The sequence below is a fragment of the Tiliqua scincoides genome, chromosome 8, assembly GCF_035046505.1.
Source record: "Tiliqua scincoides isolate rTilSci1 chromosome 8, rTilSci1.hap2, whole genome shotgun sequence".
Taxonomy (NCBI): Eukaryota; Metazoa; Chordata; class Lepidosauria; order Squamata; family Scincidae; genus Tiliqua; species Tiliqua scincoides.
The window spans coordinates 30,692,183-30,714,842 of NC_089828.1; the positions used below are offsets into that span (position 1 = coordinate 30,692,183).

Sequence of the window (22,660 nt, forward strand, 5' to 3'; positions counted from 1 at the left end):
TTCATTATTTCTTGCAAAAGGCAAGGTATTTGTTTTTAACATTATTAAAATCTTAACACACATAGGGCTTTCCCACCTCCTAATGAAAAATCAGAAATAATTTCTTGCAAAAGTAAGGCAGAAATTGTTTTTCAAATAAAAAAATATTCAAGACTTTATATAACTCTCCTCAACCTTTCCAGTTTGAGAAATACAGTATTTCTTAATTATTGGAAATATAAGAATTTGAGGTATTTGGCTTTGTGGGAGTAAACTGCATATATTTGGAAATACTTTATAGTCCTGAATTAAAAGACATCAAGAGAAGTACCTTAATGTTTATCCCTTAAAGCTGGATTTGAAATAAAAATCTAAATTCTGTTTGATATTCCCACACAAATCCTGAAGTTTCCAATTGGTCCCAAAAATGGTGTTTAGGTTGCAATGGAGCCAGACTGTCCTGGCAAGGAGTAATCCCCTCTTCCCACTGAAACCTGTAAAGTCAAGCCTTAAGAGACAAAACCTGAACTATTTTGTGGACAGAATCTTAGCCTTGGATGTGGATTCAAACCTCTCCTTTCTCAGCCACTTTAAGCTGCTGCCCTCAGGATTTCCTCCCCACCTTGAACTGTTTTAGGTACAGCCTGGTGTTTTCCATGACAGTATCTCATGCTGATGATAGCTGAATCAGGACAAGGAAAAATAACTTCTTACAAACTATGCAAAATTAATGCATGGAACAAGATGTGGAAATTTTAATTGGGGTAACTTTAAATACATTTATGGAGAAGATATTTGATGGCTATCAGCGAGCACCAAGAAAGGCTGTTGCCTTCATGTTTTCCAGAGGAATTTGACTAGTCGCTGTTAAGAGTACCAGCTTAGTCTTAGATCAAACTTTGGTCTGATCCAGCAGAACTTTTCTCAAAGGTACAACGCCACTAGAAGTTCTATACAACTGCAATGTAGAGGAAACCTGAACTGTCAAATTCAGTTTGCAAAAAATGCTAACAGCACAGAACATGCACTAGCCATGTCCTGATGTGACCTCCCTTGGCCTATGCTTATGGCTACTTAAAAAGCCAGCACCAGTATTTTCAGAACACAGCAGATATAGTTAATTTGGTTACTCTGGGCACTTTGTGTCTTACAAATGACAGAAGTGTACTTCCCCTCCTCAACAATATTACAAATGACAGAAGTGTACTTCCCCTCCTCAACAATAACCACTGCTCCCTCAAAACACAAAACAGTGCAGAGGTTGCAGTTCTCAGGAGAAGCACCAGAGGGTGCTGGCAGCATGCAATTTGGGGACTAGATGCCTCGCCTTAAAGGGAGGAGGGAAGAGAGAAGAGAGGCTACTGTCCCCAGACAACCCTCCCCCTCAAAAAAACCAGACAAGACATTTGTTTTTTAAACTCCTGCAGAGAACTTTTACTGCACAATGGAATGTGATGCATATAAGGCAACAAATAACGCACAAAAACCCACCCACAAAAAATCCTCCCCCCCAACAAGAAAAAAGCAGGGCTGATATTAACATAAATACGGTAGAGCAAAGGAAGTGCCTCATGGAAGGAGAAACTGGGCAAGGTTCAAGCAAAGTCTAGAGTAGCTGCCCCCTCAAATGGGGGACCCAGAAGTGGGTTGGAGAGCCCACAAGCTTTCCATGGTTTATTTGAAGGGGGGGTGCTTCAGCTGAAGGGTGGAGGTCTAGATCCACCACAACGGCCACACAGATCCAGTATCTTTCCCACCCCCAAAAACCGTCCTCTCCTGGGGCAACCTGGTGCGTCCCCGAAGTCCAACGAGGGGAGGCACTTTGTCCACTCCTTGGCACCCTCCAAATCTGTTGTGTGCCTTTCTGTGCCCCCATGCCAGTCTCCATGAACATCTCTCTGCTTGCACGGAGTCCTTGTGTGCACCCTCCAAGGAGGCCTGGAAGGGACCTCTTGTTTTTTTTAGTCTGGGGGGGGCTGGCTGCAAGAGCTGCTTGGGAGGGCGCTTCAAGGAACCGGTCTCTGTCCCCAGAACCTGCAGCCAGGGGGGTCTTGGCAGCTCCCCAGGGCACCCCTCTTGCCCTCTCCTGCGCACCCGGCTTCGGGAGAGGGTATCTGCACGTCCCTCTAGGGTGGCCACCAAAGGCTCGACCACTGTGGACCTCCTGCAGCTTTTGGAGGGAGTCTCCAGACTTGTGGGAGGGGGGCTTCCCGCCCTCCCTACCAGTGGGGGCGCCCTTCAGTAGGCCGGGACCTGGTGCGGCTGCTGCTGCTGCTGCTGGGGCAGGAGCTGGCAGCCGCTGTTGACGTGGCTGAGCACCTTCTGCTTCAGCTGGGCCACCTGCTCGCGGAGCAGGTTGGCCGTGGAGGCCAGCTCGGTGTTCTGGTTCTTGAGGCTCTTGACCTTCTCCTCCAGGCGGGAGATGCGCTCCAGCTTCCGCCGCCGGCACTTGGAGGCGGCGATGCGGTTGCGCAGCCGCTTGCGCTCCGCCTTGATGCGCTCCTGCGTGTCCATGTCGATAGGCGACAGCGGGGGGCTGTCCCCAAAGCTGGCCACCTCCGGCACGATCTGCGGCTCGTCCTTGAGCGACGAGGGCGGCGGCGGGGGCTGCAGCCGCGGGTGGGGCGGCGGGGGCGCCGCGTAGGGCCCCTCCGCCGAGTAGGCGGCCGAGCCGGGGAAGGTGCTGAGGTTGGCGTACACGGGGGGCTCCTGCTGCGGCGGCGCCAGGCCAGGGGCGGGAGGCAGTTCCGCGCCGCCCCCCAGCTGGTTCTGGTGGTGCAGATCCTCCAGCGCCTTGACGAAGCCCGCCGCGAACTCCTGCTCGTCCGGGGCCGCCCCGCCCCCGGGCTTGGGGAAGTGGAACTGGGTGCCGCCGCTGGTCGGCGTGGTGGTGACCAGGCCGTTGGACTGGATGATGAGGCGCTCCAGCTCCGGCGAGGCCAGCTTCAGGAGGCCCAGGTCGGGAGACGTCAGCAGGGCCTGGCCGTCGGGCTGCTGCTGCTGCGGGGCGCCGCCCGGAGCCTTCAGGGCCGCCACCACCTGGTCGCTCAGCGCCAGCGCCAGGCCGTCCTTCTTCATCATGCTGCCGCCGGGGAAGGGCTGCGGGAGGCTGCGGGCGTTCGGGGACGACGGCGGGGCCAGGGCCGTCAACACCTCGTCATGGTAGAAGGGTATTTCCATCCTCCTCCCCGCCGGCCGCGGGGGACGGAGGGGGCACGGCGCCGCAAGCGCCCCGACGGGCGAGTCCTCCTCCTTTGTTGGGGCCCGCAGCCACACACCGCCCGCCCACCCGCCTCCTTCCACGCGCGTCTAGTGCGCTCGCCCGCCGCAGCGCCGTCCCTTTATACCTTCCGCCGGCCCGATGACCTCATCGCACGCGCCTCCCATTGGCTGGAGATGACGTCTGGCCGAGTTCTGATTTGCATACGAGGGGGGAGGGGGAGAGAGAGAGGCGGGGCGGGGCGATGTCTCGCCCCCTCTCCTGGCGCCCCCGTCACCCAGGCGACCGGCTCCGTAAACTGCACAACAGCGCGCGGCCTCTTGGGCTGATGTCATTGAGAGGGTGATCACGTGGTGTTTGCTCCAGAGGGGAGGGGGAGAGGTGGGGGGATGCTGCTGCTGCTGCTTTTGGTTCATTCAGCCTGGGGCAAAATTAATTTTAATTTAATTAATTTATTTTATTTTTGTCTGTTAGTAATTTTTATTAATTTTATTAAGTTTAGTAATTTTAATAATTAATTTTATTAATTAATTTTATTTTGTTTCTATTAGTTATTTTTTTTAATGTGCCAGTCCATGTGGTGCTTTATAGCATGAGCTATGAGCTATCAGCCCAATCCTATCCACACTTTCCTGGGAGTAAGCCCCATTGACTCTAGTGGGATTTACTTCTGAGTACATATGCATAGGATTGGGCTGACAGACAGTTCCCTGCCCCAAGAGCTTACTATCTATTTTCTTCTTCTTATGATTTTATTACACAAAGAATAAATTTATTATATAACCATAGGCCATTACAATATATGAGAGCACATATTACAATATATACATATAAAAGCACACAATAGCATTACAACCTACAAAACACGTAAAATAAGGCAAGAGATTTTGGTACTTAGCGTAGGTCAGAACCTTAAAATAGAGGATATTTTTGGAATAGTTCAAAGCGAAAAAAGCTTAAACAATTGTCGGGATCTTCAAACTAATAAAGAGGACAGAGAAATTTGAGTTTAAGACAACAAAAATTTGGCTTGTATTTTCTTTGCCACAAGGGCAAAGATAGCCACTTTATAAGTGACATCAGGGTCAGAGTGAGCAAGAAGCCAGCAGATCAAGGCTGAGGTAGATCTCTCATGGAGCAGAGCAATGATATTAAATAGATATTTTGTTCTAGGAAGCTCATATTAAGGACATTTTAATAGGTAGTGAGAAATATCCTCTATTTCACCTGAGTTGCAAATGCAAGTCCTAAGATGTTAGGGAGTATTTTTATATCTGCCTTCAAGGACTGTAGTCTGCATACACTGAAAGCGCAGGGCAGTAAAGGCTTTGCGCAATGCTGGAACTGTAAGATAGGTTAAATAATTTTCTGATACAAATGATAACTTATACAATGGGAGCCAGGATGAGTAAGGTGAGCTGGAAATATCACACAAGTCATGTCTCATATGGTAAAGTCGAATTTTATCTTTTACCACAGCCTTAACGTTTTTGGATATATAGGAAGGCAAAGTGTCCATGACTATTTCATATTTCTCCATGATCTGTTTTACTAAAGTTGCCCAGGATAGCAGAGCAGGGTTAATAAGTTGATCTCTGAAGCACATCTTGGGGAGACGGGAGTCATCCATTGCTGCTAATTTACACTAGTACAGAGCTAACGCAGTATGACAGTGGGCTTCTATAGAAATTAAACCCACTTCTGCTCTGAGGAGAGGGGATGTTTTATTACACAAATATTGAACTGTAAGGGGCTTGCAGTGAAAAGCAGGGTGCGTAGATCTCTGACTCACAGGTGCTGTCTTATTTTGACTGAGAGCACAATCCTATGCTTGTCTACTCAGAAGTCAGTCCATTGACTTCATAAGAACATAAGAAGAGCCCCACTGGATCAGGCCATAGGCCCATCTAGTCCAGCTTCCTGTATCTCACAGCGGCCCACCAAATGCCCCAGGGAGCACACCAGATAACAAGAGACCTGCATCCTGGTGCCCTCCCTTGCATCTGGCATTCTGACGTAGCCCATTTCTAAAATCAGAGGTTGCACATACGCATCATGGCTTGTAATCCATAATGGATTTTTCCTCCAGAAACTTGTCCAATCCCCTTTTAAACACATCTAAGCCAGATGCCATCAGCACATGCTGTGGCAAGGAGTTTCACAGACCAACCACATGCTGAGTAAATAAATATTTTCTTTTGTCTGTTCTAACTCTCCCAACACTCAATTTTAGTGGATGTCCCTTGGTTCTGGTGTTATGTGAGAGTGTAAAGAGCCACTTTATCCACTTTATCCTTCCCATGCATAATTTTGTATGTCTCAATCATGTTCCTCCTCAGGCGCCTCTTTTCTAGGCTGAAGAGGCCCAAACGCCATAGCCTTTCCTCATAAAGAAGGTGCCCCAGCCCAGCAATCATCTTAGTCGCTCTCTTTTGCACCTTTTCCATTTCCACTATGTCCTTTTTGAGATGTGGCGACCAGAACTGGACACAGTACTCCAGGTACTTCACTGGGGCTTACTCTCAGAGTGTGCATAGGAGTGCAGCCTGAAACCTCAAGACCAGGGTGACAGTGGTGTGGACAGTGGTCACCCGATGCAGAAGGCCTGTGCGTCGCCCCATGCAGTGGGCGGGGCAACGCCCCAGGTGGTGGGCATGGTGATGTACCATCGCCCTGCCCCCACTGGTTTTTTGGCTGTACCTTTTGTTAGAACACACATATTTCAATGTGGTTTATTTCATTGCATTCTGCATGAAATTACACATAGATAATACATGATGGTATTAGTCCTCCAAATTCTGATTTTAGTGATTTTGAAAACTTGTAGAGTCTCTCTCTCTCTCTCTCTCTCTCACACACACACACACACACACACACCCCTGTCTCAACTTACTAACACCTTATTGCAGCAGTTCTCAATCTTTTAGCACCGGGACTCACTTTTTAGAATGACAATCTGTCCAGGACCCATTGGAAGTGATGTCATGGCCAGAAGTGACATCATCAAGCAAATTAAAATAAATAATTATAAATAATTAAATTAAAAGAAATAATTGAATAAGGGGGAGCCAGTCCTGTTCCACCAAGTGAATTTACTCTGAAGTAAGTTCTATTGTGGTCAATGGGGCTTACTCTCAGGAAAGTGTGGGTAGATTTGCAGCCTGTGAGCTCTATCCTATGCATGTCTACTCAGAAGTAAGTCCCATAGTGGTCAATGGAACTTACTCTGTAGTCTGCCTGCAGTAACAACCCCCCAAAATGAATCAGTGAATTTTCCAACCCTCCCCAGTGCCCAGTTTAAAGTTCTTCTATTTCAGGCATATCAAGATAGACCCACCTGGCTTTGCAAGTGTAAAATAGAAACATTCCCCTTACCAGTTCAAGCCTCTTTTTTTGCTCCTTTATAATGGAGGGGGGGGGGAGGCTGCCTTCTGGAGCATTTGTTGCACTCCAGCTCCATTGGGAGCTCCATCGGGACCATTCTGGTGTCCTCACATTCCCTTTTGCCTGGCCTGACCACCAGCCAAGGCATGTCTGCCTACTCATGAGGAAACACAACGTGAGGCTGCTTTGCTTTCCATAGGGCTCAATAGACTGCAGCTGGGAGGGGGGAAGGGACCTCCTTCTCAGATGTTTTGGGGGGCTGCACTCATTGGATCGGGACCATTCTGAGAGGTTGGATTCCTCTCAGCCTGCCCTTTCCGATGGACTATGGCAAGTACGCCTACTTGCGAGTAAATGCACGACACGGCTCACTTTCCATAGGGATCCATTAATTTGTTCTTTCCGGTTTTTTGGCCATAACTTTTAAAGGAAAGGAGCTATTTCAATTCTGTTATTTGCATTGCATTTCGCTGGACATTCCGCATCCAACGGTGTATGGCATGATGCGGTAGCTCCTAATACCACGATTTTAGCACGTCACCCAGTGTGGCCCGCCCCCCGCCCCCCGACGCCACTGCAGGGTGACCAGATACAATAGAGGACAGAGTTTATACTGCTACCTTTAACTATTAACCTTTAACTATTGTATAGCAAAGGGAATTTTGGCGGGTGCAGCTCAGCATGGAAGGGTTTAAAAAGCTGCACTTGCCTGGATTCCCTCTTCTGTACATTGGTTAAAGGTATAGGCCAGGGGTGCTCAATAGGTGGATCGCAATCTACCGGTAGATCGCGAGGCAAAATGAGTAGATCGCGGAGTGCCAACCCCCCCCCTTCAGCTGCCTCTGGGAGGAAACGCCGGGAGTAAGGCCCACTGTACTCAATGGGGCTTACTCCCAGGTAAGTGTGGCTAGGATTGCAGCCTCACAGCCTAATCCTAGGCATGTCTACTCAGGAGTAAGTCCTGTTATACTCAGTGGGGCTCAAGGTACACCAACATACATTGTACACATAAATGTTATATGTTATGATGGCGCAAACATTGTAAAAAAAACTCTGGTAGATCTCCGGGCCTTGCTGGGTTTCAAAGTAGCTCTCGAGCCAAAAAAGTGTGAGCACCCCTGGTATAGGCACTCTATCCTCCATTGTATCTTGTCACCCTGCTCAAGATCCACCAACTGGCAGTCCAGAGGCCAGAGCTTGTGCCCTCTTTCAGCTCATGAGCATAAGTGGGTACAGATCTGTGGCTGAGTTACTGCAGAGCAGGGATTTGAATGGAAAACTCCCAGACTGCCCAACAGATGCACAAAGACCTGGTCAAAGGCTCAAAATGCCTGTTTTTCAGAGTGAGGAACACCAAGGCTGAGAGAGAAGCAATGAGCACAATGCCAGCCATGTCAGAAGATTTAAAAATTAAAAAAAATTAATTTTTCAAGGAACAGTGAATTGGGTGAGCACCCTTAAGCATAAAATCACCTTTTGCAGGTGGTGAACACCAAGGCTCCAAGAGATACAGCTTGTCCATTAAGCACTTGCTAGTCAGAAACTCTTGTTTATTTCTCTATGATTTCCTGTAGATGTACCAGAATCTCGCAATCTACATTTTGCACAGTAGTGTTGTACAGCAGGGGTGACCACACTTTTCAGCACAAGGACCACAACATATGAGATGAGATGAGAGCTCCCTCCAATGCTTGCTGTTTCACATCTGGGATGCAGTAGCAGCAGCAGAGGAAAGGCCAGCCTTGCTTTGTGCAAGGCCTTTTATAGGCCTTGAGCTATTGCAAGACCTTCATTCATTTCTATAAGTTCATCTTTAATATATCCATGTATGTAAATTTATGTAAATTTATTCAAATTTTAAATGTGAATTAATTCTTTCCCCCCGCCCCGGCCCCCAACACAGTGTCAGGGAGATGATGTGGCCCTCCTGCCAAAAACTTTGGACACCCCTGTGGTAGACAATACTTTGGGGGGAAAATTTGATGGGGAAATTATTTGGATGGATTGGGGAGAGAATTAATGTGTTTGAGGGATAAAGAGTTGGGGAACAACTGAGTGATAAGTAAAGTTTGGGTGTTGAGGATCAGGCAGAAGTTAGTCTTGTGTTTGCCCCCCTCTCTCGGCCTTCTGGGGCGATCTTCAGGGAAGCCTCTTCAGCAGAAGCATCTCTCTACACAAGGCTCTACATTCCTGGCCCATCAGCAGGTTGCTCTGGGCCAAAACAGTCAAGCTTCCCCACCACATGCTGTGGGCCGCATTGAATTCTCCCATGGGATTTGGTCCCCGGGCCGAGTTTGGACACCCACGTTGTACAGCATGAGCAAAAAGAATGACATTTTTATTGAAAAGTTTTCAGTCTACATGATGCCTAAAGACTTCCCCTTCCGATGTGATCCTGCCCATCAATTGAGGTTACTGGACTAGGTTTTGTTGAATATTGTGCTTCCAAACTATAACTCTTCCAAACTCCAAACTCTTCCAAACTCCAAACTATAACTCTTCCCCTGGGGGCTGGGGATAAGAATAGGCCCTCAGTTTGTCTGTACTTGTCGTAAGAGGCGACTAAACAGCCACCGGGTAGATGGGACTCGTCAGCCTGGGAAGGCAGCTCATCTGAGAGAAGGAAAACTCTGATCCCAAACCTCCACTGCCTTGTGGCTACATCCAGTTATGGAAAAGGCTTCAGGAGTCAACCTCGAGGCAAAATCTGGAGCCAGAGTCCCTGAGGCAGTTCATGGCTGAACACAGTCACATTCTGGCAACTCCTGCGACGCTGCTGGAACCAACCGTATTGGCCTTTGCCTTTCCATTGGACCATTTCAGTGACGTGGAGAGGGGGGATTTGCTGCATGGGTAACAGCCTATCCTCCATACCTACTTTACCCAGGCTTTGCGCACTGGAGAGGACACTCTGTTCCAGAACCACCATTCAGAGCGTGACACCATAGTCTTCCCGAGACTGAAGGATGCCAACAACAAACTATAACTCAACACAAGGGGAACAACAGAGGAAGGAATTTGGGGGTGAGTAGAACAAGAGAAGGTGTATTTATTTCAGCACAAGGGGCAGGTCTCTGCCATGAGGAGTCTGCAATCTAGAATTCAACACAGGGGACACAATGAAGCACAAGAGAGGGAGCCAAGGATAAGCATACATTTATTTTTGTGCAAAGAAGCTTGCAATCAAAACTTTTGACAGCTAGACAGTGAACAGAGGGAGGGAAAGATTGGGAGAGAAGTGAAGAAGAGTAACAAGGGGTGACTTGCGAACGAACAATTTCCACGTTATGACTTGCTGTTTCTGAAGCACCACAAACACAAGAGCAAGTCAAGATGAATCCATACGCCAAAAGATCAGGAGTTTGTAGTTCAAATGCTGATAGGCAGGAGGAAAGGGGAAAGGGATGAGATGTGAGAGACAAAAGGAACAAGGGATGGATGTGAGCAAAGGCCATTTACTCAGATTTGATTGGGGAGGCAGTGGTTCAAGGCACCAAGGAGTGAACTATGGCCAGAGAAACTCCCATTCAGCAAGGAATCACCCGGGTTATATAAAAAGTTGAGCTAAACCCCCAGGGTGAAATCCAAGGTGGAGTCTCTCTTCCTACTCTTCAAGCCTATCAGGGCCACAGATGTAGAGGAAAGTGTTCTCCTCTCAAGGCTTGCATGATGTGGGAACCAGGGGAACTGGAGAGGGTTAACCAAGAACAGATATGATGACTGGCAACATGCCCATTTTGGGCAATGTGTGCCAAACTGACTCAGAATTCATTGGTGATAGTATAGAAATGTGAACAGCCTTTGTGCAGTTAATTTCACTGAGGGCTGGTGAAGCTCTTTCCATTGCAATACCTTTGCACTGGGGACAAACTAACTTCCATTGGATTTTTGGCTTGTCATGGTACAGGAAATATAGGGCCTTGTGGAGGTCTCTGGAAAGTCTCATCTCTTGCGCTGAGTAGTATAAGAATAGCGTCTCCATCCAAAATGAGGCTTGTCACTCTTTCTTGCAGCTGCAGGAGACACCCCTGAGATTTTAGCACTTTGTACAGTTGCCTGCTTTGTTTTCTGTTTCTGGACAGGCATTGAGCACCCCCAAGGTCTCCATTTCACATTGCCTCCCTCCTATTGGTTATTGGAAAGCCAAGCAAATGAGAATTTGAAGGGGGTGAGAAACTATGGCTATTTGTCCCATTGTAAAATTCCAGGAGAAAAAGGCAAATTCCGCATTGGGGATGATTTGGACAGAGATGGAACAAGACAGCAAGTATCATAACGTACCCATAGATAAATCTGCAGGGGGGGGGATGCATTTGGAACTCTGTGTGCAGTTGTGGTCACTTGATCTCAAAAAAGGATATCATAGAACTGGAAAAGGTGCAGAAGAGACAAGCAAAATGATCAAGGGTTAGAGCACCTTTTCTGTGAGAAAAGGCGAAAGGCATTTGCGGCTTTTGAGGTTAGAAAAAGGAGACTTGTTATTTTTTATTTTAAACTATTTTTAGCCTGAAAAACAACTTGAAGTGGCTTATAATCAAGATCAAATACTATACTTGATCTTAGCCATAAGGCCGAGAAGTGATCACAAAACATCACAAAACAATTCAAAAATGAAGCTGGGGAACATTACCTAGGCTTATCAAATTGTGCACAGTATGGAGAAAGTTGACAGATATTTTTCTTCCTCTTTCCTCATCCACAAACTACAAGGTATTTGATAAAATTGATGGGAGCGCTTGATTTGAAGCAGAACAATGGAGTCTTGTGCACATGGTACATTATTAACTGGCGGAATTTGCTTACCTGGGATGCAGTGAGGACCATTAACATGGTTGGTTTCAAAAGGGGACTAAGGGCCCAATTGTATCCAACTTTCCAGTGCCGGTGCAGCCGCAATGCAGCCTTGAGGAAAGGGAACAAATGTTATGTATGCATGTTGGAAAAGATTGGGCCCTTAGCTAGTTCATGGAGAAGCTTCAAATGGTTACATAATGAAGCTTTCAGCTTCAGAGACAGTCTACCTGTGATTCCTAATGGGGAGGCAACAATTTGAAGGGCTGTTGCCTTCATCCCCTGCTTGTGGGCTTCACAGAGGCATATGGCTGGGCACTGTTGGAGACAGGATGCTGGGCTAGGTCAGTGCTAAGTGGTAGTCTGCAGACCAGTGTCAGTCTGCGAGCCATTGGCTGCTTGTCCTCAGCAAAGCTCTAGGAAAGAAAGAGACAGTAGTCTCTTAATAATAGTAATAATATGGCACAGATATGGTACTGGTCCCTGGCACATTGGGGGGTGGAGTCTGCCACATCAGATGGTTTGAGAACTGGGCTAGAGTTTTACTTTCCAGCATGGCTGTTACTTTGTAGGAGGAAAGTTATTTCGGAAACACTGGAAAACATTTAAAGCAAAACAAAACAACCCTGAAAACCCTATTTCAGTATGAAAAAGAAGCAGCGGGAGATCACTTTTGTTAGTGCTCATAATTAGTAGGAAGCAAAAGATCCTGTAACAATGAAAGAGGGACAGGATGAATAAGAGAATGGGGAGGGGGGAAATGGCCACATTCCATCACTACCCCCTCCCCTTTCCTGCCTCTCCTTTCCGTTCTTCAGTATCAATGTCAGATAGTCACATGCAGTGACTGTCTCCTCCTCCTCCTTTCTCCAAGACCCCTTCCTCACCTTTCCCCCTCCTATCCTCTCAGTCTACTGCCATTGCTGATTCTCCTGTGAAATGGGACCCTACAGGGGACCCCAAATAATTCCCCAAATCTGAGCTGCAGGGGGTTCCCAAAAGTTTCCCACAGTCCTCCCTTGTTGTTCATGATATTAAGCAAAGGAATCTGCAAAGACTCAACACCAGTTTTAAAACAGGAGTGTTGCCAACTTTTCAAGCAGTTACTGCAGTGGTGTCTATTGACAAGTAGCAGCAGCTGAACTTGTGTCTTTTCATCCCTTCTGATGGGCATTAGTAGATCTGTCCTCTCCTGTGGATTTGTCTGATTTTTTGTAATACCACCTGAGCTAGTAACCATCCCCACTCCTTGTGGCAGCGGGTTCCATCAGTTCCTTCCAAGGCACAAGAAGATATCTTTTTCTCTCATCTGCCCTTCATCTGCCACCTTTTGCCCCTAGCAAAAGCCAGCAGCAAAATTTGATTTTGTAAGCAAAATCAGAACTGATCAAAGCCCTGCTGGCACTATCCCATCCTCCCCAGCTCTGTTGGCACTGTCCCATCCTCCCCAGCTCTGCTCTCCTGCTGGATGGACAGACCATCTGCTCCCTTTGATTCCCAGGAGGGCTATTTGGAAGACAAAGAACAAGATATAGCAGCACATGTCGAGATGGTGATTGGTGGGTCTTTTGTCAGCTCCAGCTGTCTTGCACAGAATTGATTGTACCAATGCACTGAACTGTAGAGGAGAGAAATGAGAATTATCTCAGTTAGTACAGGCAATTTTATCATGTCTCACTGGTCCAATAGGGTTGGAGAAAGACACACAAGAGGCTCAGGTCCAGCTTCAGGGATCTGGGTATCTGCAGTGAGTCCCCTGAACCTAGAAGAAAGCAGGTGTATGCATGAAGAACTCTCTTATGCTACTTGGTGAACTTAGGAAGTGTCTTGCTGCCAAGTATGACCATTGGTCCATCTTTTTCAGCATGTAGACTGCCACTGAGCTATGACCCGTCCTGGGTGCTTCATCTAAAGCAGGGGTGTCCAAAGTTTTTGGCAGGAGGGCCACATCATCTCTCTGACACTGTGTGGGGGGCTGAATTAATTTACATTTCAAATTTGAATAAATTTACATAAATGAATATATTAAAGATGAACTTATATGAATGAATCAAGGTCTTGCAGTAGTTCAAGGCCTATAAAAGGCCTTGAACAAAGCAAGGCTGGCCTTTCCTTTGCTGCTCCTACTGCATCACAGACGTGAAACAACAAGCAGTGGAGGGAGCCCTCATCCCACAGCTCACTTGAGAGGCCAAACAGTTGCCCTCACGCTGAGAGCAGTTGCATCGGGCCAGTGTGGGCTCCAACAAATCTCTGGAGGGCCAGAGGATCATTGGAGGCTAGGGGCTCCCTGTGGGCCACATAGAGAGGCCTTGAGGGCCGCAAGTGGCCCCCGGGCCGGGGTTTGGGCACCCCTGATCTAAAGGGATGGAGCTACCTTGAACAGAGCTGGTGGAGCACAGAATGCAGCACACAGATAAGCCAAATGGCCTCTCCCCCCCCCCCCCCATCAATGTCAGCAGAAGGGATTGCTACATGATCAGAGTATAGTGCAAGCCAGGTGCTGTTGGTTTCTGCATGTCATATGATATGGCATTTAGGTATTTCCCTACAGGGAGCACATTTTTGGAAAGGGGGCTGAGGGAATAGAATATTTTCTTATAATTCAAACTCCACCCCTTCTCCCTGGCTGTCCCTTATACCTAAAACTCCCTGATCACCTGCAGGATGCCCCCTTCCTTCCTTCCTTCCTTCCTATTGCTCCTCAAAATCCACCTTTTCTGTGAAGCCTTTGGCATTACCCCATCTGCTTTACTGCAATTGAGCCAAAATTACATGCACATGAAATACAGTAATAGCGTAGTATTCTTTTTCTTCTTCCCTGGTACCAATTTCCTCCCCTACCTGTGTTGTCTCCCTTCTGTTTTAGATTGTGGCAGCGCCTTGTGGCAGGATCCTTCCTCAGTTTAGATGAGTGCCAATGACACCAAAAGACCTAGCTTTTCCCCACTCAAAGTCCTGATTACCAGCCTTCAAAGAGGGGAATCACTGAAACTTACTCAGCATGCTGTGGAGATGCTTCTTGTCAGTTGTACATGCAAGGCTTTGGCCTCAGCTGTGTCTCTGAGCACATGCAGGATACCTTTCCCTGACCACTACAGGATGCCCACACATCTGTGATTAGGGAGAAGAGATGCCAGAGCACAGGTTGGATGCAAGCTGCAGCACCTTTTATTTTGATAAAAGTCTACTTGCAGCCTGTGGTTGCCAACTTATTTTTCAATCAGGGCTCCTGCACCTGTTCAACAGGCAGATATTTGGCAGAAATGTGACTGGTCTCCATGCATGGGTGGGTGGGGAGGTGAGTGTTAAACACTTGAATTTCTGCCTATTGTTCAGCTGGGAAAACTGCAGGAACTGTGCCAGAAAAAAAATGCTGGCAACTGTACTGACTAAGAATGATGGTTTGAACAGGGGTGAGAGCTTTAAACTGAAGGCAGTGCCAACTGCAGCGTAGCAGGTTTCAGACCCGGCTTGGGTGTATATGTATGTTGGCGTTTCACTGCAGGCTGAATCATCAAACTTGGCTTCTTGCAGATGGGAGGAGACCAACAGGCCCTCCTGTAGTTGGGCACACAGGAGCAGCTGGGAGGGGTGTGTTCTGCCCTGGCCCCTTCCCTCCCCCATTGAGGTCAGGCTCCAGCAGGGGCCTCTTTGCCAAAGGGAATCATGTGTATACTTCAGTTTAACTCCTTCACTGCAGAAAATCATTTGGTAGTGGTGCACAGGGAGGGAGCAATGGGTTCCTTTCCCCAGCCCAGCATTATGAAGCTGGGAAGCAGACTGAGGTGCAGAAAGAGAGCAGGTGGAGCTAACAAAAAGTCTTGTGGCACCATCAAGAGTGACAGCTTTTTTTAATGGCAGAAGCTAGAGCACACTTCATAAAATGCATGATGCGTTTTTCTGAGTTGGCAGACAGGTATATACTCATGGTAGCGAAGGGAAAAATGTCTCGGTAGCGAAAAATGTCACGGTAGCAAAGGGAAAAAGGTATATACTCACGGTAGCGAAGGGAAAAATGTCAACATTACGGCCCAGAGGCCCTGAAATGTAAAGAGGTCCATTATTTTCATGTGACATTCAAATATTTCCAAGCTGAACACAAATTCCAGAGGACTAGCACCCCTGTTAGTCTGTCACAGTAAACTGTGACAGATTTCTTCTGATTTCTGAAAAGTATTGTTGTAGAAGCTTTCATGGGCTTTCATGGGCCCACTTCAGATGAATGAAGTCCTCCTTTGGTTGGGGGGGGGGGTGGAATCATGGGAAAGCCCCATGAAATGAAAGCGGTCCAGCCTGTGGCTTGTCAATGCAAAGTTCAAATGTGTGACTCAAATTTCTGAGGGCTAGCAGCACCTCTGTTAAAGCATGATCCTATGTATGTCATAGGCAGGCACAGGATTATGCTGTAAGTCTGTGGCAGGAAACACAATGTGTCTTGGGGCACCTTAAGGGCAAGTCGATACTGTGTTGTGGCAGAAGTTTAGGTGGACTAGAGTGCACTTGGTTAGATGCATAAAATGTTAGAAAGAAAGAAAGAAAGAAAGGGAGGGAGGGAGGGAGGGAGGGAAAATTATAAATACAAACAGTGGGGCCCACATGCCCTGAATTGCAAGAGGCAGAGCCTGTGATATTTCCATATAAAGCTTAAATGTATCCAATATGAGCACAATGCCAGCTAGTCTGCTAAATTTTTTCACACCAACTCTAACAGGTTTAGGAAAAGACGTTGGCAACTGGGGGGGGGGGTAGACAAGAGTAACAAAGAGGCATGTCGATTTGCCATGCCCCCCCCCTTCTCAGCAATTCTCTTGTGCCTGGCAGAAAAATGTTCACAAGATGCAGCTCAACTCCCTAATCATTGCAACTCCATGTTAGGAAAAGCTTCACTCTATGGATTTCTGCCTTTCACACAGCTGACCCGGGTAGAGGATCACTGCCAGGTTTCAATGGTGGCAATCCCAGGGGGATTCCTAGCAGGGGGAATCTAACAGGAGAAGCACTTTCTCAATATTTCATGTCCATGCTGTGTGTGTGTGGGGGGGGGGGGGAGGATAGGCTTTGCAGGATGAATTTCTACCTATCATACTGCTGGTAAGGCAGAAGAGCCCTACTGTTGCTAGAATTAAAAAGGTGGCAAAACTCAGTGTGCAACAGAAGACACCCAACAGGGGAAGTATCCTCATCATCACTGCATCTCCATTCTGGGAGAAAGCTTCATCCTATAGATTTTAGCCTGGCACGTGGCTGCTAAAAACAGAGCAGCCTTGCCAGGGTCTGTGGGCAGGGATCGTGGCAACCTGAGAATGTTGTGGGTGAGGATGACGCGATCAGCTCCCTCCTCAAGGGACTGGGTAGGAAGGAGTTAAGGCGCGTCACAGGCGAGCGAGGAGGGGAGGGGGCGGATGGATGCGCGTCAGCAGTGACGGCAGAACCCAGGACAGGAGCTGTGTGCGGGGGCTGGAGCGCCTGCCGCTCTGCAGATGTGCTGGTGCTCTGTGGCTGTTTGTGCATGGAAAGGGGGGGGATTTGCATGAATGGGGGCAAGCAAAAGGGCTGGCATTCTCATGCACTTCCTCCCCATTCTTAATTAGCACAAGATGTTATTATATATTTGCATTGATTATTAATTAGTACCTCGGTTCTGAATAAGTACGTTATCTGTGAATCTACACAACCTTGTGAACCATCAGCCATATCTGCACCTACATCTGTTGCTCATACTGTGGCACATCTAGCTAGATCTAACATTGGCTTTGGTCATGAGAGGTGAATGGAACCTCCAGGATCAGTGGCAGTCTACCACAGAGTACAGGGGTGGCAAACTGTGGGGTGGGCTGTGGCCTTCACAGCCTGTTTCTGAGCTTGCAAGAGATGTCTGGTTATAGGACTTACTTACTCTGCAAAATAGGACTTACTTCTGAGTTAGATCTGGTTAGGATTGTGTCCATAGTCTTGTTTTATGTGTAAGCTGCCTTATGCGTAAGAGCACTTATGTGCCTTATGTGTAAGAGCACTCTCTTAGCAGAGTAGAAGGGTGGACTATAAATTCTATAAATAAATAAATATTGCTGAATGGAACCTCCATGTATATTTTAGTCTACCTCTGAATACCAGATCCAGTGGGAGGGACAAAAAGACAGAGCTGTTGTCTTCATGCCCTTCTTGTGGACTTCTCCTTGGAGCGTCTGGCCAGCCACTGTTGGAAATAGGATGCTAGACTAGGTGGACCTTAAGGATCTGATCCAGCAAAGGAATTCTTATATAGGGTTAGATACGATAATGGCTCTATATACATGTTTCAGCAGTTGTCACCTATGAAAGTAAAGAATGAAGCCTCCTTGTTCAGAAGCAGTATACCTCTGAACAGCAAACATACCCAGCAGGGGAATACTGTCACCTTCATGCCTTACTTTTGAGCTTTTCATTATTAGGACACCTTGCTGGCAATGGTTGGAAATAGAATGATGGAGTCAGCCAACCTTTTTGTTTGGTCCAACAAGGCATTTCTTATGTTCTTACTGTGCCAATTTTTTTAATCAGCCCTTGCTTCAATGTTTTTAACGGTGGCTTGGCAGTCAGAAATTCACTGGGGGAAGCTTTTGCCCATCACCGTACCACCATGCTGAAAGATGTTTCACCTTCTGAAGTTCTGCCTGCCAGCAGGCATTAAAAAACAAGAGCAGTTCTCTTTCACATACATGCACACATACAAATGGTGGTGGTTTTTGGTGCAGAGATTAGGAGGCCAAAATAATGTCTGTCTATTTGCAGCCCCTTCGACACTCAGTGCTTTCTCTCTCTCTGTGTCTGGTTCTGCATCTCATTCCAGAGGGAGTGTTGCCTGTCTTTTCTCCCATCTGGATACCACCAAGCCACAACCATGATCCTCTCCCAGCAGGGCAGGCGTGCCGTCATGGGTATGGGTGGATGTGAGATCCTATCGTAGCAGACAGGCAGCCTCAGCAGCTGGCTCCTATTCCCAGTCCTAGGGAGCACACACCCAGGTTTAAAGCATGGAAAATCTATGAAGCCTGCCTTCCAAAGGAGATGGAAAACAGGCCCATGCCAGAGGAGGATCTGCCTGGCAGAGACAGAGACCAAGACCAACCCTCCAGCTGGTTTCACCAGCCATAAACCAGAAGTCTGGAGAATTGACATTTCACTGTAGAATTGACATGTGAATGCACTTAAGCAAGGTCAGGAAGCAAACGAAAGCTGTGTCCAGTCTAATGTATGTTCTACGTTGCAAAGTTTTGTAGGAAATCCTTATGGTCATTCCTACTCCTTCTCAATTGTATTCTTTTTGTCTCCCACCTTTTCCCTTCATTCTCCTGGAACCGCCACTAGGGTGAGTTAAGAATAGCTGTTTGCCTACAAAGGTGCTCCTGCCTGAATCTCAAGTTTGCTTTGCTCAGATAGACTACTCCTAACTGGGCTGGCTATTACTGTTGGTCATTACCATGTGGTCAACAGCAACTGGCCCTAGTAACCTGTGTCTTCATTTCTTATCTGCTCATCACTGACTGAATGTGCTGTGCTGTGTTAGGCTGCAGTTGTGGGGCCTAAAAGAGGCGTTGCAAGAACAATCTTGTTCTTCCTGACTAGCTTCCTGCATTAAGTCTTCAAGTGAACTATTATTCATTGCTTAAATGTGTTGTCCTGTGTTAGGCTGTAGGCAATGAGACCAAGGAGAAGCTGCAACAGGATCACTCTACCCCCAACTCACTCAGGGTCCAATGCTGTCCAACTTCACAGCACTGGTGAAGCTGTGTCAATGGGGTTTGCACTGCATCCTGCTCTAGAGGAACAGTCATGGAGGCCTCCTCAATATAATGGAATTTTTTTTCCTTACCTCAGGACTGCACTGCAGCTGCATCAGTACTGGAAAGTTGGATATGATTGAGCTGCCTTCACTAAACCTTCCTGTTAGCTGTTTTGTTTTTAATCTGTCTTGAAAACATATCTATTTATAACAAATAGAGAGAAAAGGTTAAAGAAAGTATGGCATCATTTAGAATTAGCCTCACAGCTATCGAAAGATGAACCTGATCTCTGGTGCACATTTCCACCTCTAACCAGGTTGTGCCCAGGGTAGGAGCTCTGGTTTTATATATTAGACCCTATCCCTGAAACACTTTGAAATGATATGAGTGTTCCTCTGGGTATGCACAGAGTGAATTTTCATCCGAAGTGAATACTTTGCTAGGAGGGTACTTTATAGTCTCATTTCACAAAGAGCCCTGGTGACTGGGGTGGGTGGGTGTTGCCACCTTCTTCTGCCTGCTGGGTTCCTGTGCCTTTAAGCAGGCATGAATTCAACAGGCTGCAATGCCATGTCAGGGGAAATGCACAACAGTTTGACTTCATTGATTTATCTGTCATAGAGCCATTAAAAGTGCAGGAAAAAAGTTGGAGAGAGGGGTTGAATCAGTCCTCTGGAGTTTTCATCAGGCTAGAACTCCCACAGAATCTTCCACAGAATCTTCCAGAAGGTTTAAAGTTTACAGAGGGAAAAATATAAAGGATGTAGGCCAGCATTGCTCAAGGCCACCAGACAATCTCAAGTTTGGGTGGGGCATCTTGTTGCTGTAGGTTGGAGGAGCTTTGGCACTCCAGAAAGCAGTTTTATTCCACCTTCTATGGCAGGGAGAAAAGTTTAAAGGGAGATCCTGCTTTTGTAGCACATGGAACAACGCCCTACTGTGGGGTGCTCAATATGGGTCATAGGGCTGGGTGGGCAGAAATTAGGGGGATAATAGGGCCCAGCCAAGGCAGGCCCCTTGTGAGAAAGGAAGTCCCAAGCTAAATGCAGTCTTCTCAGGCCCTGCCCATGTTCTGTGGTAAACACTACCAACCCCATAATTAGTGGGACGGGCTGGGTTTTGCAGCTGGACGAACAGGTTCAGACTTTCCGTGCTTGAGATACGGTCAGTCTTTGCTCCAGAAGGAGGAGGGAGAAGGCAGGAAGGATCTGTGCCCAGGTCTTAACTTGCAAACTGAGAGATGCTGAGGCTTTGAAGTTATTTACTTTTTTCTCTGACCAGTTATGACACTGCTTTGGGTTTGGCCCAAGACATCCTGGCACCTGAGGCAGCTGCCTCCCCTTGCCTGTTTGATGCACCAGCCTCTACTCCTGTGCCCTCCACACTTCCTCTCTGTCTCCCTCTTCCTTTTCAATCCAGGAAAAGGGGGGGGGGAGAGGAGGAGAAGCAGTGGAAGTGAGTGAATGAAAGTTCCCTCCCACCAACCTGCTGCCTCAGGTGACCACCTCAGTTGCCCTCATGGTTTGCCCAGCCCTGCTCTGTTAAGGATGCACCCTCCTCACATGTCCAGAAGTGCTTCTCTACATCATTATTATGCATAGTGTGGATAAACAGGTCAATCAGAACAGCACATAATTAAATCAAAGAAAGCTACAGAGAATTACAAAACTGGAAAGGAGTCCTTGGCTTCAAAGTGGAGCACTGGAATTGGCATGTTGGAGGTGCGGCAGAAAGTTAGTTTGCTTAAAACCCATCTGTGCCCGCGAGTGTGCACATGCAACATATAGGCGCTGCCTGTAGAACGTGTGGGGAGATATAGGTTGAAACAAGACATGAAATCTCCAGGTCTGGGACTACTTCTTTGCCCCTTGGCCCTCCATTATTCAGAGCTACCTTGCTTGCTGATTTGACAGGCCTACACACATTTTGTTGTAAAAGTTAGACCTATTCTTGGGTATATTTGGGGTGTTGAATCCAAAAATGGCATTGGTTTTGCCCAATTGGCTCTAGTTTTGGGGGCACAGCATGACATTGACTTCCTCAGGAGGAAGCTGCTTGAATCAGCATATAAGGCGACTGTGCCGTGCTCCCAAAACTACAGCTAATCAAGCAAAACCAATGCCATTTTTTGATTCAGCACCCTAATTTGTTCAAACATCCTTGGCAGCTGAAAAAAGGTGTTTTATTTTTTTTAGGCCTGTGTTGCGTGCTGTCAGCAGTCTATAGCCGACATATTCATCCTGAGCAGTTGAGACGCTTGTAAGCATTCTGCGAAGTCTAAAGGACCTGTTGGTAGGTTTTCTGGACTCTTAATGCTGGTCCCAGTGGACCTTTGATCTGACCTTAGCCAGGCATCTCTAATGTAACATGAAATATACATAGGGCCTTTGTGTGAGGTTTCTGGAGCTCAAGTGGCTTTGTCCACAGGCACAGAAACACGGGGCCGGGTTTTCATTTGTTCATATCTCCAAGAGCAAAATGGCTGGGCCCCAAACCGGGGCGAGTCCCTTGACCTAGTGCCAAGTTTCAAGCGACATCTGCGGCTCCTTTCCCTTTCCCGAGCGCCTTATTCATGCGTAGTCTGGTGCTGGGGCCCCACTGCACATGGCGTTCCAGCCCCCTCCCTTGCTCCCAGCGGAGGCCCTAAATGAGAAGCAGCTTCCAGGGTCTTTCTAATCCATCACAGGCCTCTCCTGGCAGCAGCCCAGGGATGAGAGCAACGCTTGTAGGGAGAGGGAGAGGGCGAAGGCTAGGCCTAGCCTTGCCAGAGCAGTGCTTTAATTACACAGGCACCTGGCAATTAAAAAGCAGGCGTTCCCAGCTCAGCCCCTCCAGGGAGCCTGGAAACCACTGCTGGTGTCCATGGTGACCAGGTTGCGCTGAAGCCATGGCAATGTCTTGGGAGCACATATTCCCTGGTCTGTGGTGGCTCAAGACTGGTGACTCAAGCCCAATTCTATTCATGTCTACTCAGAAGTAGGTTCCTTTAGAGTAAATGGGGCTTACTCCCAGGAAAGTGTGGATAGGATTGGGCTGTGAGGCAGATATTGGGATCCAGGTTCTTGAAAGCTTACCAGAGGTAGGCAGATGGTGGGCAGGTATATCTTTTCTGCACCACGAGCCTAGCCTACCACTGGGATGACCTCAGATTGCAAAATGGAGCTCAGTTTTGAAGTGATATGTTTGATAAAGGTCTGAAAAAACAAGACAGGTGTTTTGTTTTTCTTTGAAATAATGAGAGCTAGAAACTTGAGAAACAAGTTCTGCTAACTTACATTGCTTCTACAAAGGGCCTCAGAGCAGTGTGGTCTTTTATGCAGACCATGACAGTTTATGGTCTGCATAAATATGTACAGTTTAGGCCTAGTAACATGTAAAGCCTGAACCAAGCTAAAACAGTAACACAGAAGTGGCTTGCAGTTCCTAGCTGCTAGGAATTTACAACTCAATGGAAGGTGATAATGTAGCACCTAGGCAGCCAGAAAGGATGGAATGCAGCTGTAGATCTCCAGGGGGGAGG

General features: G+C 47.5%; 1 protein-coding gene and 1 pseudogene across 1 annotated transcript; both read right to left on the minus strand.

The window, feature by feature from the left end:
* Positions 1-1,373: 1,373 nt before the first annotated feature.
* On the minus strand, positions 1,374-3,279 carry JUND (JunD proto-oncogene, AP-1 transcription factor subunit). The gene has a single exon (XM_066635558.1). It carries the CDS (start codon positions 3,157-3,159, stop codon positions 2,218-2,220), a length of 942 nt encoding a protein of 313 aa, XP_066491655.1. The 5' UTR covers positions 3,160-3,279; the 3' UTR covers positions 1,374-2,217.
* Positions 3,280-11,048: 7,769 nt separating this feature from the next.
* LOC136659578 (U2 spliceosomal RNA) lies at positions 11,049-11,166 on the minus strand (annotated as a pseudogene).
* Positions 11,167-22,660: the final 11,494 nt, after the last annotated feature.

Bases quoted from the DNA above. Each gene is read 5' to 3' on its own strand.
- JUND (XM_066635558.1), bottom strand. From the start codon at position 3,159: ATGGAAATACCCTTCTACCATGACGAGGTGTTGACGGCCCTGGCCCCG.